This window comes from Uranotaenia lowii, chromosome 3 (assembly GCF_029784155.1).
Source record: "Uranotaenia lowii strain MFRU-FL chromosome 3, ASM2978415v1, whole genome shotgun sequence".
In the NCBI taxonomy this organism is placed as follows: domain Eukaryota; kingdom Metazoa; phylum Arthropoda; class Insecta; order Diptera; family Culicidae; genus Uranotaenia; species Uranotaenia lowii.
Genome location: NC_073693.1, coordinates 351,904,490 through 351,920,599, shown reverse-complemented (window position 1 = coordinate 351,920,599; position 16,110 = coordinate 351,904,490). Strand labels below are relative to the sequence as shown.

At 39.4% G+C, this 16,110-nt stretch overlaps 1 protein-coding gene across 1 annotated transcript in view; it reads left to right on the top strand.

Moving 5' to 3' along the window:
• Positions 1 to 16,110, top strand: part of LOC129758056 (protein tweety-2) — a 216,479-nt gene that overhangs the window by 173,288 nt on the left and 27,081 nt on the right. Inside the window, 1 exon segment of the mRNA XM_055755485.1 lies at positions 3,074 to 3,346. Within this exon segment, the coding sequence (XP_055611460.1) occupies positions 3,074 to 3,346 (273 nt within the window).

Sequence of the window (16,110 nt, the reverse complement as noted above, 5' to 3'; positions counted from 1 at the left end):
ACAACAAGAGGGCATGAATGAATGCGGGGGTGGCTTGAGGTTTGATTGCCCTGTTATCGATTAGACTGCCATACGATATGATGCCGGTTTTGCGGTTTTCGTGGTTCAAAAAGCTGAATGATACAGCCCATTTCCCATCCGATGATGACGTGGGTCTCCCTTCTCCTCGCCTGGAGTGACGTCCGAAATTCTGAAACATCGAAAACCGTCCATCACAGGAGGGCTCTCGTTCGATCTCGAGCATCTAATATTCATATCCTTCACAATGATATGGCTAGTGGCTATTGACAAAAAACATTTAGGAATAAAAAACTTGGAACTTGAAATTCAATTCAGAGGGTTGAAAGTTAAGTAAAAATTGCCAAAATACTACTTTTTGTCAACGTTTTTTTTTGGTAGGAAAAGCAGACCTTTATGTAACAAAAGTTAGTTTTGAAAAATTGATATATTGATTGCTGAGTCGCGAAAAGTATGTTTCTGGTTTTTCTTAACTTTGCATTCAAAATGATAAAAAATCCACTGAAAAATTGTACGAAATTCAAAATTTTTAAATTAGGAAAATATTTTATTGGCGTCGGCGATTGTTTGTATTATTTTCGTATCAGTGAATCATATTCAACAGCGCCTAGGATTTAATTTCAAGTGGGTTGAACTGCATCACGCCTACATCATCGGAAAGTCGAGTAAGAAAAATCAAAACCTATATTTTATCACACTTTCCTCATCGGCCATCGATGCAGTCGTCTTGTGATGCCTTCCTTTGTGGATTTGCCGGCTGAGCTCATAGATTCCAGTGAAACTTGAGAGGCAGTTCACAATCTCTCTAGGTCTCCAGGGCTTGGTTTAGTTTAGGAATGCAATCGGCTAATAAAATATGCAAACCATGGAGCCAGTGATTCACTCCCTTTTTTCCAGCATGTTATTGAATGATCTCATTGATTATTGTGGTCTCTATTATTAAATTAATTTTTTGAGGAGTTTAGTTTTTTCAGTAATTTTTTGTGGATGTGAGTAGTTAATCAAGCTAAGCTAAGCTAAGCTAAGTTTAGTTTTTTCAGTAATTTTTTCCTTAAAATTGTAACTTCATCTTAAAACAGGTAAGTCATAACCGACACTACCCTAGAAGAAAAAGTAAATGGGTTGAAAATGCAAAACAACTCACGCAAGTAAAATGTGAGATGCCTAGGAGTGAGAAAGTTCCAGATTTAAAGATACCAGTCTAACATTGCAGAGTAACACAGTTTGTTAAAAACAAACAAACAAACAAACAAACATCCCTCAAACGGGATGTTCGAGTTGACCTAGGACCTGACACAATTTTGTTTCGCACTAGTTTTCGAACGTTTTAGCTGCGACACTTAAGCGTGCTTAAGCATTCAGATGGTTATTTTATGATTGGGTTTGATCGATGGTCGGAGAAACGTTTGCGATGAATGGTAGTTTCGTTCAAGGTTTTTTTCCTTCTCCTGTTGATTTGGAACGCTATGAAAGCTACGAATTGGAACGTCACTCTACCAGACTTTTGCGAACATCTAATGGGCTTGCAGCTAACAAACTCACTAAGTAGCTGACGTAAACCGTAACCGAAATCCGCTATTGATCTGACGTTTCAAGGTTGAAAAGCTGCTGACGTTCACTTTCTAAAGTTGTGGTTCGCAAAATTATTTTCAAAAATCTTGACTTGGGAGCTAAGCAGTATTGAAAATCGATTTGAAACAATATTAAAAGTTTTGATGGAAATAAATATCTAAAAAATATATCTATCGATTTTGTCATTTTTGTCATTATTGTCATTTGTATCATTTTTATCATTTTTGTCATTTTTGTCATTTTTGTCATTTTTGTCATTATTGTCATTTTTGTCATTTTTGTCATTTTTGTCATTTTTGTCATTTTTGTCATTTTTGTCATTTTTGTCATTTTTGTCATTTTTGTCATTTTTGTCATTTTTGTCATTTTTGTCATTTTTGTCATTTTTGTCATTTTTGTCATTTTTGTCATTTTTGTCATTTTTGTCATTTTTGTCATTTTTGTCATTTTTGTCATATTTTTTATTTTTGTCATTTTTGTCATTTTTGTCATTTTTGTCATTTTTGTCATTTTTGTCATTTTTGTCATTTTTGTCATTTTTGTCATTTTTGTCATTTTTGTCATTTTTGTCATTTTTGTCATTTTTGTCATTTTTGTCATTTTTGTCATTTTTGTCATTTTTGTCATTTTTGTCATTTTTGTCATTTTTGTCATTTTTGTCATTTTTGTCATTTTTGTCATTTTTGTCATTTTTGTCATTTGTGTCATTTTTGTCATTTTTGTCATTTTTGTCATTTTATGTCATTTTTGTCATTTTTGTCACTTTTGTCATTGTTGTCATTTTGGTCATTTTGGTCATTTTTGTCATTTTTGTGATTTTTGTCATTTTTGTCATTTTTGTCATTTTTGTCATTTTTGTCATTTTTGTCATTTTTGTCATTTTTGTCATTTTTGTCATTTTTGTCATTTTTGTCATTTTTGTCATTTTTGTTATTTAGAAATTAGAAGGAAAAAATCTTCCAACAGTCCGTTGAATACTGAATTTCACGAGTTGGATCAAACCCTTTGACCCAATTTCAACTAAACCAATCTACATAGCTCTGAAATCTACTTCATCAATCAATTGCACCTAAAGTGAAAAATAGTGGCCGGGCCGGTTGACCGAACGCCACTTTCTCAGCTGGAATTGATTGCTGTCGTGTATCCAGCTCACCGAGACACCCAGAGGCCAATTTTACAAATGACCCCTAATGGTTGTTCTCGGGGACTCAATTACCGGAAGGCCGCACCGTCGTCGCCGTGATCTATATCGGTTGGTGCATCACCAAATTATACTCAAACTGTTTTTTTTTTTTCAATTCATTCCTCACCGTCTCCCGACTGAGTTGTCAGATCATTGATTATAAACAGTCAACGTCGCCGGTCAGACAGCAGCCGGTCGTCCAATTGAAATGTAATTTTTCAATCTTGCATCAGCAAATCTACATTGCACTAAACTCCCACTGACGACGATTTCTTTTCCTCTCTTTCCTTCTCCCCACAGAGCTTGGGCATCTTGGCCTCGATTCCGGCCGCGCTGCTGATCATCTCCCTGGTATTCCTGCTGCTCTACCTGCTGACGCGATGCTGCGACCGGAAGCCCCGGAAGCCGAAATCTCACGGCTGCCAGAAGTGTACGCTCATCTTCTTCGCCGTCGTTTGCTGTGCGGCCATTGGCCTGGGCCTTTACGGGAATGACGACCTGCACAACGGGATGCTGCAGATCTTCGGCTCCGGCCGGAAAATCGAACAGCTTATATTGAACGTGAGGAACCAGGTAAGTGTGGGGATTAACGAGACTAAATAAGTAGGTACCAGTGTCGATAGAGTTGGGTGGGAGTCGGTTCGAGCGACACTTTCTCTGTGACTTCTCGTGACCTACTTATGGAATCTGTGGTAGGGTAGGTATGTCAAATGGGTCACTAAAGCAAAAACACGGCCATGTTTGAGTCCCTTACAAAACAATTTTGTTCGTTTTAAAATAACACTAGGGGGGAACAAGTTAAAACGTCCAAAGACGTTCCGCGTCGCGGAAATCTGTTTCTGCTCAATCGAAGGACAACTAATATCACTTAGCCTGTTACCAAGCAAACAAATCAGCCCCGCCCCTTAGGATCTATTTAAAATTTTGATTCGATCGAATGCTTTTCAAACACAAACCTAGTTCTTACTAAGGATTTTAGCTAAATTTCGCTCAAAATTGACCACTTCAACAGGGCTATAATCCAAGCATTTATCAATCGCTATTGTAACCTGACCATTCTACATGACTTGACGAGAATAAATATGATTATATTATCAGTTTCCGATACCAATAGTACACTGTTTTATTCATCTACCTACAATGACTGGAACGAAGTCTGTTGATCTCAGCGATCTTTCAGTCCCTTTCATTTTATCTCCATTCTGACTCCTAAATTCTGGCTGTACTTAGCTGGACTTCAACCCAAGGTATCGGATAAGGATGTCGGCAAAATAGTATCTCGCTATTTGGACTTATCTAAACCAGTAGATGTGAAACGATTGCTTCCAAAAGGTGTAGATGGCTCGTCTAGACAATACGTCTCTTTCAAAATCGGTCTAGATCTAGTCTACAAAGATGTAGCATTATGCCCAACGACCTGGCCTTCGGGTATGCTCTTCCGTGAATTTGTGGATCAGCCAAAAAACTTCAACCGACGGCCTATGACTCATGTTCCATCTGTTCAACTAATCCAGCCGACTAAGGAAGTAAATACGCCGAATTTAATCAGCACAGTTCGGTCCACAACAGCACCGATGTCTTCGAAGTTTCCACCGCTTCTTGGGTTTCTGAACTGAGACGCAACGAATTGAGCACTTTGGAGAACTCAAAGCCCTTCGACTCAGTCGCGCTGTTTCCTGCCTGCGTCTTTAGTCGTCCTGGCCCTGAATTCGTTGAAGGTGACGGGGATCTCCAGGCCTCTTCTACAGGCAAGTACCAGTTTATGTTAAGAACATGCCCTTCGCTTATCCTGTAACCACTTTACCACAGATGCATTCCGTCAAATCTTCCGGACCACGTTAATCCTATGACTTCTTCTGGGCCTCCAGCACCGGGGCGTAACGAACTAGGAATTACGGAGACCCCTGAGCCTTAGACTCAGTCGCGCTGTTTTCTGCCAGCTTCAACAGTCGTCCCGGCCTTTAGTTCGTCTGTGGTGAAGGGGTTCTTCAGTCTGCGTTATCTGGCAAGTATTATATCACCGATAGTCCTCCTCCACCTGATGGAATTTGCCTTTCCAGTGATCGTCGAGCCTGTTCTGCTTCTGAATTGGCCGACTCGATTAACATTTACTATCAGAATGTTGGTGGTGTCAATTCTTGCTGGTTTGACTATTTCCTCGTTACTTCGTATTCCTGCTACGACATTATCGCTCTCGACTCTGATAACCTAGTGTTTCGTTGCGATCAAAGTCCATTCAACAGCAAATAGTCAACGGAGGCGGAATCCATCGAATGGGAAGTCGAGTTCGATCTCCAATATCCTTAACTACACTCGATCGCCATGTGTCGAAACATAGCGTAGGTGCCAATCTACGGGCTCCGCGGGTCACTAAAGAATTGTGGCAACTGAAGATAGCTAAAAAACGTGCCCATCGTAACTTTAACAAGCACAAATCGCTCTACGCTCAGAAAGAATACCGCAAACTGAACCAGAATTGTATTAATCGGGTACAGTGAAATTTCAAGACCAGTCCGAAAAAAATTTGGAAGCATGTAAAAAATCAGCAGAAAGAAACAGGGTTCCCGTCCCACATGTTTCTGGACAACAACACAGCTGATTCTGACCCCGAAATTTGTTGACGTTCTTTTTGGCCCCACGTTGGGCGCCAGAGTGTAGCCAACGGGCTGACCTGCTGCTCAGTCGACCAAAAACCCCCCCTCTAAGCCTCAGGGACGGCACACTCGTAAATGAAATTTCGCGATAACTACAAGGAAACACTTTAGATTGCTCGTTTGAAATCCCACTTTATTTTTCCCTAGCACTTTAGGTCGCGACACTGGGCTCTGGACGAATGGGTAGCATAAATTGGTTCTCAAGAACCGCGCGGTAGGTTCCACCCTTAAAATGGTTGTTGGTCCTACCTTGTAACCGGGCACGGTGAACTAACGCTGGTGGCTCTCGTCTACGGTAACCTTCGGCTACGGTCTCCACAGTTTCATGGTTGTGTGGTGCTTCGACAGGGAAGTGGTAGGCTGGTCCGGGTGTCGGGCAGACCACAAGGTAGACAGGACACGTGGTACTACCGGCACCGTATTGTGGACCAAACTTCGGACTGGGCGGAGGGCGGATCTCGGACGGCGTAAACCATGGCGGCTGGAGCTGGCCGGGATGCCCTTCCCCCCACAGCTCCTGATCGCTAGATTGGCTGACAGACCGGGTCGTCAGCGCAGCTAGGCTTTCAGACAATCGCCAGGTGAAGCTGTCGGTCAGTTTCCAGCCTTAAACATTGGGGCCCTAGGATCATGATGGGGAATAGGTTTAATGTTACATTGCCTGGTACGAGGCTGATAGTGTTTACCTGGATGTGTTTTAGTTCCGTTCTCTGAACACTTCCGTTTCACACTTGGTCTGGTGCTCTGTTAGGCAAGGCTCCGTGTAATGTGGATGCCTTGCAGTATGAATTCCAAGTTACGCTATCAGGATCGGAGTACGCTGACCCCGTACGCACGACAAATCATGTCCCGTTCTCTCTGGGCGCATTGGTGGCGCTAACGCCTTCTTCAGCTCCACCTGGTGTCGACTAGCGCTGAGTTTACCCAATTGTATCGGCTGGTACGGTGTTCGGAAAATTACGGTGATCATTCTCCCTCACGCACTAAAGCACTTCCATGCATATGATGAATTCACGCAATTTACACAAAAGATTCTCACTGAACTGAACCGTAAGTTTTTTTTCCATTAAAATCTTTTTTAACTCAATTAAAAATAAAATTAAATAACAATAAAACTAAGTATCTAAAACTGATATTTCACTTTCTATCTTCAAGTTTATTTATTTGCTAAGTGAACGAGAAGCTGCTTCCGATTTCGATTTTGAAAATATAATCGTCAATAGCGTCAGTCGCAGATTCCAGGGCCGGAGATCGATGCCGCTTACTTGCACTCTGCTTTTTGGCTTCTTCGATGTCCATTTGTTCTTGTTCAGCGAATCCCTTAAGAACTTCGGTGAAATTGCTTTCCTTTTTCCCTATATCAGTTTGAGAGTTGAACGTTTGTCTTTGAACTACTGCTGAGTAACACATATTTCCATGCTGCTCAACAATGCTAGTAGAGCTAGCTGAGGGGGCAGGATGAGGATTAAGTGTTCTTCCATCTTGTTTAAATTCTTTTCTTCGAGGGTAATTGGCCTTGAGATGACCTTCTTGTTTGCAATGGAAGCATTTTTGCTGGAGGCCGTCACTATATATTCTGCCTTTTCTGTTCAAAAAGAATAGAAAATCTGGAATATCTTTTTGAACTTCAATATACACACCTCTCACTCCAGTATATAGATCTAATTCTAGTTGAATAGGAAATTTTTCCCTGATCGTTCTTTTGACAGTTCCATACTTGCTTAAAACAGCTGTGATATTGTCATCCGTGATTTCCGGAGGTAAATCATAAATTCTTACATATTTTGTAACACACCCAGCCACTGCAACCGTTACACTTACTGATTTTGATTATAATTTTAATGGCATGTGCGGCGGAATGAAAACTAGAGAGAATTTATTTTATAGAATTTGAAAGAAAGGTGGATAGACAGGCATTAGTGCGCCAATAGGAGAAAGCTTGATAGGTGTTGAAATTTTAGGCTAGAGGGCATGTTGATGAAAAGCTCCCATGAATTGCTCCCGCCTTTGCTCTGCATTAGCTAACTATACATGAGAAACCCAGAAAGAGAATTCCCATGTATAGCGAGCCCAATGGTTTGAGAGCGTGTTTTTACGCACACTTCAAACGAGCCGTTTGAAGTGTGCGTAAAAACACGCTCTCAAACCATTGGGCTCGCTATACATGGGAATTCTCTTTCAGGGTTTCTCATGTATAGTTAGCTAATGCAGAGCAAAGGCGGGAGCAATTCATGGGAGCTTTTCATCAACATGCCCTCTAGCCTAAAATTTCAACACCTATCAAGCTTTCTCCTATTGGCGCACTAATGCCTGTCTATCCACCTTTCTTTCAAATTCTATAAAATAAATTCTCTCTAGTTTTCATTCCGCCGCACATGCCATTAAAATTATAATCATACAATTTACGGCGATTAAAATCATATAACTTACTGATTTTTCGTTTGAGTAAAAAAAATCAAGCTGCTCTGCATTTTGGGCTAGTGCGTCTTTCAAGGCATCATGATTCCATGGTTGACGTATCTGCATCCAAATTTTTCAAAAACGTTACCATTTCGACCAAAGATGGGCTGGGAGAACCATCCGGAAACTGGATAGCTATTGTATTTCTCACTAGTTGGTCGGCCATTGCTAACATGTGGTTTGGAAACAATACACTGTGTTCAAGGTTATCTGATCTTAGCACTCTATCGTAAACAGGTCTTTCTTCAACGAGATCTGATCGTCAACTGGAAAAGTTAACGCACTGGTTACACAACCGGGGGCATTTCTTCAGAGCAACTATCCAGGGCTGTCCGGAATATTTGACCTCTAGGTCATCTTTGAATGGTTTCCTAATTGAAGATGCAGCCATCTTGAAAGCTACAGCAAACTTGAAAAATTCTACCTCTACGGGCCCGGACAGTGTATCAGCGACTTTTTTAAGCGGTTTATGCCACTTTTGCTGACTCCCATCCCATCAAATATATTTTTCAATCATCGCTGGACAACTCAATTTTTTCCTCACTGTGGAAGGAAGCTCATATGTTTCCTGTCCACAAAAAAGGGAACAAGAGAGATGTTAACAACTACCGTGAGATATTAGCTCTATCCAAACTCTTTGAGCTGGTCGTTATGGATCCTGTTTTATCGTTTTGCAAGCCTCACATTTCCAACGACCAGCATGGATTCTTGCCTAAACGATCCACAACTACCAACTCACTGAGCTTCACATCTTTAGTTCAAGACTGCTTTGCCAGGAAGACCCAAAACTGACGCCATTTACCCTGATCTCTCTGCTGCGTTCGACAAGGAGAACCATGATATTGCAATCGCAAAGCTCGGACGCTTAGGATTCTGTAGATCTCTACTGGATTGGTTCCGGAGTTATCTAACGGGACGGATATTATCCGTTTGAACTGGTGAATCCTTTTCCAGGCAATTCACTGCCCTCTCAGATGGGGCACTCTACTTCAATTACACACCCTCGCTTCTTGACGGCACAAAACTCGCTTATGCTGATAACTTCGGTTATATCATTTTCTCGTGAGCGGCACACTCTTCATGCGGGGTACATCCTTGGAAGCGAAATCATCACTCGAGTGGACCAACATCAACATCAACACATTAGCGATCTAGGAGTTATCCTCGATCAACGGCTTAAGTTGAAGACTCACAAGAACTATGTTGTTGACAAAGCTTCTAGAAACCTAGGATTCTTGTTTCGCATGGCCAAAGACTTAAAAGAAGTGTACTGCCTTAAAGGTTTTTTATTGCTGCATAGTTCGTTTCATTCTCGAGTACGCATCATCTGTCTGGTGCCCCTTGTATCAGAACGGTGCAGAAATCGAGAATAGACTCTCCCACGCTGCTAGAGGCTGTCTCTCTCTGTGTACGACCCCGAGGATTAAGAAACCAGCATTTGCAGCTCTACGTTCCCATTCGTCTGATCAGCTATGGAACCAACAGCGCTTTTATCGTAATCTTAAAAACTTCTAATCGTTTTTATGAGCATTGCAGCCGAACTGTGTCGAGTGCATCTTAATTTTAATTTTAATAAGTTATTAATGATTAAGTTTTTATTTGGATCAACATGTGATCCGTTGATTTTTATACAAATTAACAAACAACTCCTCTGACGAGAACCGACACCTCAACGCAATGATTCGAGGTGCCCTCACAAACATCTCCTCTTGACGACTCGAGGTCTGATCTCTCCTCTAACGACTCGAGATCCGATCCCTCCTCGCAATGACTCGAGGTTAACATACACATACTTCTCCTCTCGGTGACTCGAGTTACACTCTTATCCCTGCTCTTGTCCACTCAAGGCCTTATCTCTCCTCGTGCGACTCAAGATCTGACCTCTCATCATAAAGACGCCGGGTTGAACACACTGGCCTTCCTCATGTAGACCCGGAGCCTGACCTCCCCTGTTCCGAATTGAAGCCCGAGTTCTTGCCACCAGGATTCCAGGCACGCCACCTTTTGTCCGTCGAGTGCCGGCCGAGAGCAGCTTATTCTGGACACCTACCTGCCACAGCACGCACGCGGGACTTAACGCAACTAATCGGATGATTCCCAACGAAGGCGTCATCCTACACCGACTCTAATGGCTAGCCCGACGTCGAGAGCCATTCTACCCGTGGGTATTTCCCGACCGCGGAATAACGCACGGCATTCGCTACGCAGAAGATGTTGCCTTATCTTCGTAGCTTCAAACGGACACACTCGACAGATCCCCGTCGACGAGGTCAGTCTACTCCGTCGCTTTTGGCTGGAAACCCTAGGATTTTTCCCCGCGTCTTTTTTTTCTGCCCGAGCAGCTTGTCCTGGACTTGCGCTCAAGTGGCTCGCCCGGCATCGACCCTTGGGTATCCTCCGAAAGTGGCTTACCCTCTTCCTACAAAATCCTCTGAGAAGAAGGTCATGTCTAATCCCCGTAAGAAGCAACACTACTTGGATACTCCTCGACGATACTTTATCTTTAGCTTCAATCATGGAAACGGACGCCTCTACTCAGATGCTTTCCGGCATCCTACACCGTTCGGGGACTGCTGTTGACTCCAGCTCCTTTGCAGGGCAATTATGATCCGGATAAATCCATCGCTGACCACATACCAAGTGTTGAAATCCGTACGCATCCTCTGCACCACGTTGACTACTGTCGTGTCGGATCCACAGGCGGCATGTATGCTACTACGTACCGCCGTAAACCTCGGATAGGTAAACACCGTGTGTTTGGGTGTTTCGTCGTTGTCACCGTGGTCTGGGCAATATGGCGAAGCCATATGTCCAAACCGATAGTGATAATTCAGGAAGCATCCATGACCGGACACGAATTGCGTCATATGGAAGTCCACTTCACCGTGCCTTCTTCCGATCCAACTCCCTATGTGCGGGATCAGACGATGCGTATACCTTCCTCTCGCTGAGCTGTCCCACAGCTGCTGCCATTTGGACATCTAGTCCTAATTGGTGAGATCTCGTACGTTGGGCGTGTCTTCGTTGTTGTATCAATATACATCCTTCTCTAGCGAAACCGAGATGGACATGAGGCCCGACGAGATGGTCCGGTATCCACTGATAACCCGCAGGTTCATCAGCCGCTGAACGCTGCTATGTCTTTGCAGAATAAACTGTCTTACCAGGGTCTGCCTCCAGGCCGTCGCTCCGTGCCGCATGATTGATGTGGTCACTTTTGACAGTATCCTCATCTTGCTACTACAAATTGGCGAAGAGTTCGACATCATCCGTGAGAGTACGGCCGTGACCATTGCCACTCTCTTACACACGGTCCAACTGCAATAGTACCTTTTTGGGGGTGAGATCAGGTTAGTGTTCAGCATCAGATCGGTTATGGTGGAGTGCATCTAGCTTTCCACTACCTGGGTGGTTACTGTGGAAAGTAGCTGTAACTCCGCTGTCGAAGAGCCTCTCGCCAAGAGGACTACACCGTCCGCAAATCCTACAAGTTTAGCTCCCGATGGGAGGCTCATTCGTAGGAGCTCGTCGTACAGGATGTTCTACAAGACTGGGCCAAGTATTGACCCCTGTGGTACACCCGCCGATACCTCTTGTGTCCGTATGCCCTCACCTGTCATTTACTGTATTTGGCGATTGTGGAAATAACTATCAACAAGCCTATACAGATATGCCGGGACCCTCATTTGGATGAACGATGGAGCCATCGCTGTCCAACTAACGCTATTGAAGGCGTTCTTCACGGCCAGAGTGACAACCACGCAAAAGCGGAGCCATCTCCTCTTCGATAGCCTGGCTCTGTCCTCTATCTCAATGACAGAGCGGATGGCGTCTACGGTGCTGCCTCCTCTACGGAAACCAAACTGAGAGTCCACCTTCAATTTCAGTGTATAACAGAAGTCGGTTCTGAATCACCTTCTCCAGGACCTTACCCGCTGTGTCCAGTATACAGATCGGCCCTTACGCCGATGGGTCTCCTGGAGGCTTACCCGGTTTTGGCAGAAGGACAAGTCCCGCTTGTCTACCACAGCTATCGTGTGCTCTGCCTTATTTCGAGCCCCCTGTTAGAGACCAGATCAAGACCTTTTAAGAGTGTATGAGAATCAATCTCTCATCCGATTAGGTCAGAGGAGTCTAGCTAGAGTGGACCTGAATAAGGTCCACTTATGGAACTCCACTTAAAATATTTTAACACTTTTTCATATTGACTGTCAAAAAATTCAGAACTTTTAATACTTCATCTTTTTACATGAACCAAAATTAAATGACTGAACTTATCAGAACAAACATTACCTGTCGACCCTTTGGGGAAAAAGTTGGCTTCCTTCCATCTCACCAAACAACAGAAGCCAACATAACATCACAGCAACAAATTGTATGATTCACCTACCCTGAAAAGTCCTAGTCCTAACTTCTTACCTGCGAGAGGTAGACATTCTGCCTACCAACTAGCTACAGCCAGGAAGAAAAACAGGTGCTACACTTCCGATATCGACCTTAATAGGACTTTAAAGTTGTACCTGTTTGACTGGAACGAACGAGAAGAGGCAGGGGCTTCTGCCCCCTTTTCTAAATGTTTCGTAGTCACTGGAATGCCTGATATGGACATGTTGCTCTCTCTCTGATTCTTGCTATGGAAGGCCGGTCTGATTTGTGGCCGATGATGATGGGTTGGGGTAATTCTGCGGTTAGAGGAAAGCCCTTCTACTTCTTCTCCCAACCCAATTGAGGCTTCGATGTGGAACAAGTTGAACAACTAGATGGCTTACCCGATTATCGAACTCTTGTGGAAAAGGAATCCTAAAGATAGGCGGGGACAAGAACGCACGGGAGAAGGCAAGTCACTCAGCTATTATTAATAGACGGCAATTAATTGCTGTGAATTGGATGTTTTGAAATATGGGATCCAGCCCTGGTGGATTATTGAAACTTTAGTTGCTTCATGCAGCAGAGGCAAGCAACCAAGGCGATCATTGAAGTTTGATATCATTGTGTCCGTCTCGGCGGAAGGTTGAGTGGAAACCGATGCTGATTCAATTGTAACTAAAACTACCATTGACAGGCTGTTGATAGGTCCAGGATTTTTTCTTTGTTTAGGTGAGTACTCATGTGTCTTGATCGTATTGAACAAACATGAGAAAGGTTAATCAAATCGATGTTTGAACAATGAAACTCAGCTACAGTTTTAAAACAAATCAAAATTTCGGTGTTTTCCTTTTAAGTTCATAAAGTTTTTTATTTGTGCATAAAGGAGGGAAGTAGCAATGCAACATTTTTATTGTGAATAAAAAAAAATTACAAAATGACAAAAATGACAAAAATGACAAAAATGACAAAAATGACAAAAATGACAAAAATGACAAAAATGACAAAAATGACAAAAATGACAAAAATGACAAAAATGACAAAAATGACAAAAATGACAAAAATGACAAAAATGACAAAAATGACAAAAATGACAAAAATGACAAAAATGACAAAAATGACAAAAATGACAAAAATGACAAAAATGACAAAAATGACAAAAATGACAAAAATGACAAAAATGACAAAAATGACAAAAATGACAAAAATGACAAAAATGACAAAAATGACAAAAATGACAAAAATGACAAAAATGACAAAAATGACAAAAATGACAAAAATGACAAAAATGACAAAAATGACAAAAATGACAAAAATGACAAAAATGACAAAAATGACAAAAATGCCAAAAATGCCAAAAATGACAAAAATGACAAAAATGACAAAAATGACAAAAATGACAAAAATGACAAAAATGACAAAAATGACAAAAATGACAAAAATGACAAAAATGACAAAAATGACAAAAATGACAAAAATGACAAAAATGACAAAAATGACAAAAATGACAAAAATGACAAAAATGACAAAAATGACAAAAATGACAAAAATGACAAAAATGACAAAAATGACAAAAATGACAAAAATGACAAAAATGACAAAAATGACAAAAATGACAAAAATGACAAAAATGACAAAAATGACAAAAATGACAAAAATGACAAAAATGACAAAAATGACAAAAATGACAAAAATGACAAAAATGACAAAAATGACAAAAATGACAAAAATGACAAAAATGACAAAAATGACAAAAATGACAAAAATGACAAAAATGACAAAAATGACAAAAATGACAAAAATGACAAAAATGACAAAAATGACAAAAATGACAAAAATGACAAATATGACAAAAATGACAAAAATGACAAAAATGACAAAAATGACAAAAATGACAAAAATGACAAAAATGACAAAAATGACAAAAATGACAAAAATGACAAAAATGACAAAAATGACAAAAATGACAAAAATGACAAAAATGACAAAAATGACAAAAATGACAAAAATGACAAAAATGACAAAAATGACAAAAATGACAAAAATGACAAAAATGACAAAAATGACAAAAATGACAAAAATGACAAAAATGACAAAAATGACAAAAATGACAAAAATAACAAAAATAACAAAAATAACAAAAATGACGGAAATGACAAAAATGACAAAAATGACAAAAATGGCGGAAATGACAAAAATGACAAAAATGACAAAAATGACAAAAATGACAAAAATGACAAAAATGACAAAAATGACAAAAATGACAAAAATGACAAAAATGACAAAAATGACAAAAATGACAAAAATGACAAAAATGACAAAAATGACAAAAATGACAAAAATGACAAAAATGACAAAAATGACAAAAATGACAAAAATGACAAAAATGACAAAAATGACAAAAATGACAAAAATGACAAAAATGACAAAAATGACAAAAATGACAAAAATGACAAAAATGACAAAAATGACAAAAATGACAAAAATGACAAAAATGACAAAAATGACAAAAATGACAAAAATGACAAAAATGACAAAAATGACAAAAATGACAAAAATGACAAAAATGACAAAAATGACAAAAATGACAAAAATGACAAAAATGACAAAAATGACAAAAATGACAAAAATGACAAAAATGACAAAAATGACAAAAATGACAAAAATGACAAAAATGACAAAAATGACAAAAATGACAAAAATGACAAAAATGACAAAAATGACAAAAATGACAAAAATGACAAAAATGACAAAAATGACAAAAATGACAAAAATGACAAAAATTACAAAAATTACAAAAATTACAAAAATTACAAAAATTACAAAAATTACAAAAATTACAAAAATTACAAAAATTACAAAAATTTCAAAAATTACAAAAATTACAAAAATTACATAAAAAACAAAAATGACAAAATGTGATTAAAATATGACAAAAATGTGACAAAACTGTGACAAAATGATACAAAAATGTGGCATAAATATGGTTAATGTGAGAAAATTTGACAAAAAATGTGACAAAAATTAGACAAAAATGTCACAATAATGTTACGAAAATATTACGAAAATGTGACAAAAATATGACAAAAATTTTGTAAAAATGTTACAAAAATCATACAAAAATGTTATAAAAATGTGACAAGAAATGTGACAAAACTGTGAAAAAAATGTGACAACATCTAGACAAAAAAGTCAGAAAAATGTTATTAAAATGTGCCAAAAATGTGACCAAATATCACAAAAATGTTGCAAAAATATTACAAAAATCTTACAAAATATTAAAAAAATGTTACAAAAAATGTGATAAAACTGTGAAAAAAATGTGATAAAAATGTGACAAAAATGTGACAAAAATGTGACAGAAATGTAACGAAAATGTTCAAAAAATGTTACAAAAATGTCGCAGAGATGTTACAAAAATGTTTCAAAAACGTTGCAGAAATTTTACAAAAATCTTACAAAAATCTTACAAAAATGTGACAAAAATGAAGGAAAACATAAGAAAAATGTGACAAAAATGTGACAAAAATGTGAAAAAAATGTGGAAAAAATGTTACAAAAATGTGACAAAAATGTAACAAAACTGCTACAAAAATGTCACAAAAATGTGGTTAAAATGTGGCAAAAATGACATAAATTTGACAAAAATGTGACAAAAATGTGACAAAAATGTAACAGAAATGTGAAAAAACTGTGAAAAAAATGTGACAAAATGTGACAAAAATGTGACAGAAATGTAACGAAAATGTTTAAAAAATGTTACAAAATTGTCTCAGAGATGTTACAAAAATGTTACAAAATCGTTGCAGAAATTTTACAAAAATCTTACAAAAATGTGACAATAATGAAGGAAAACAT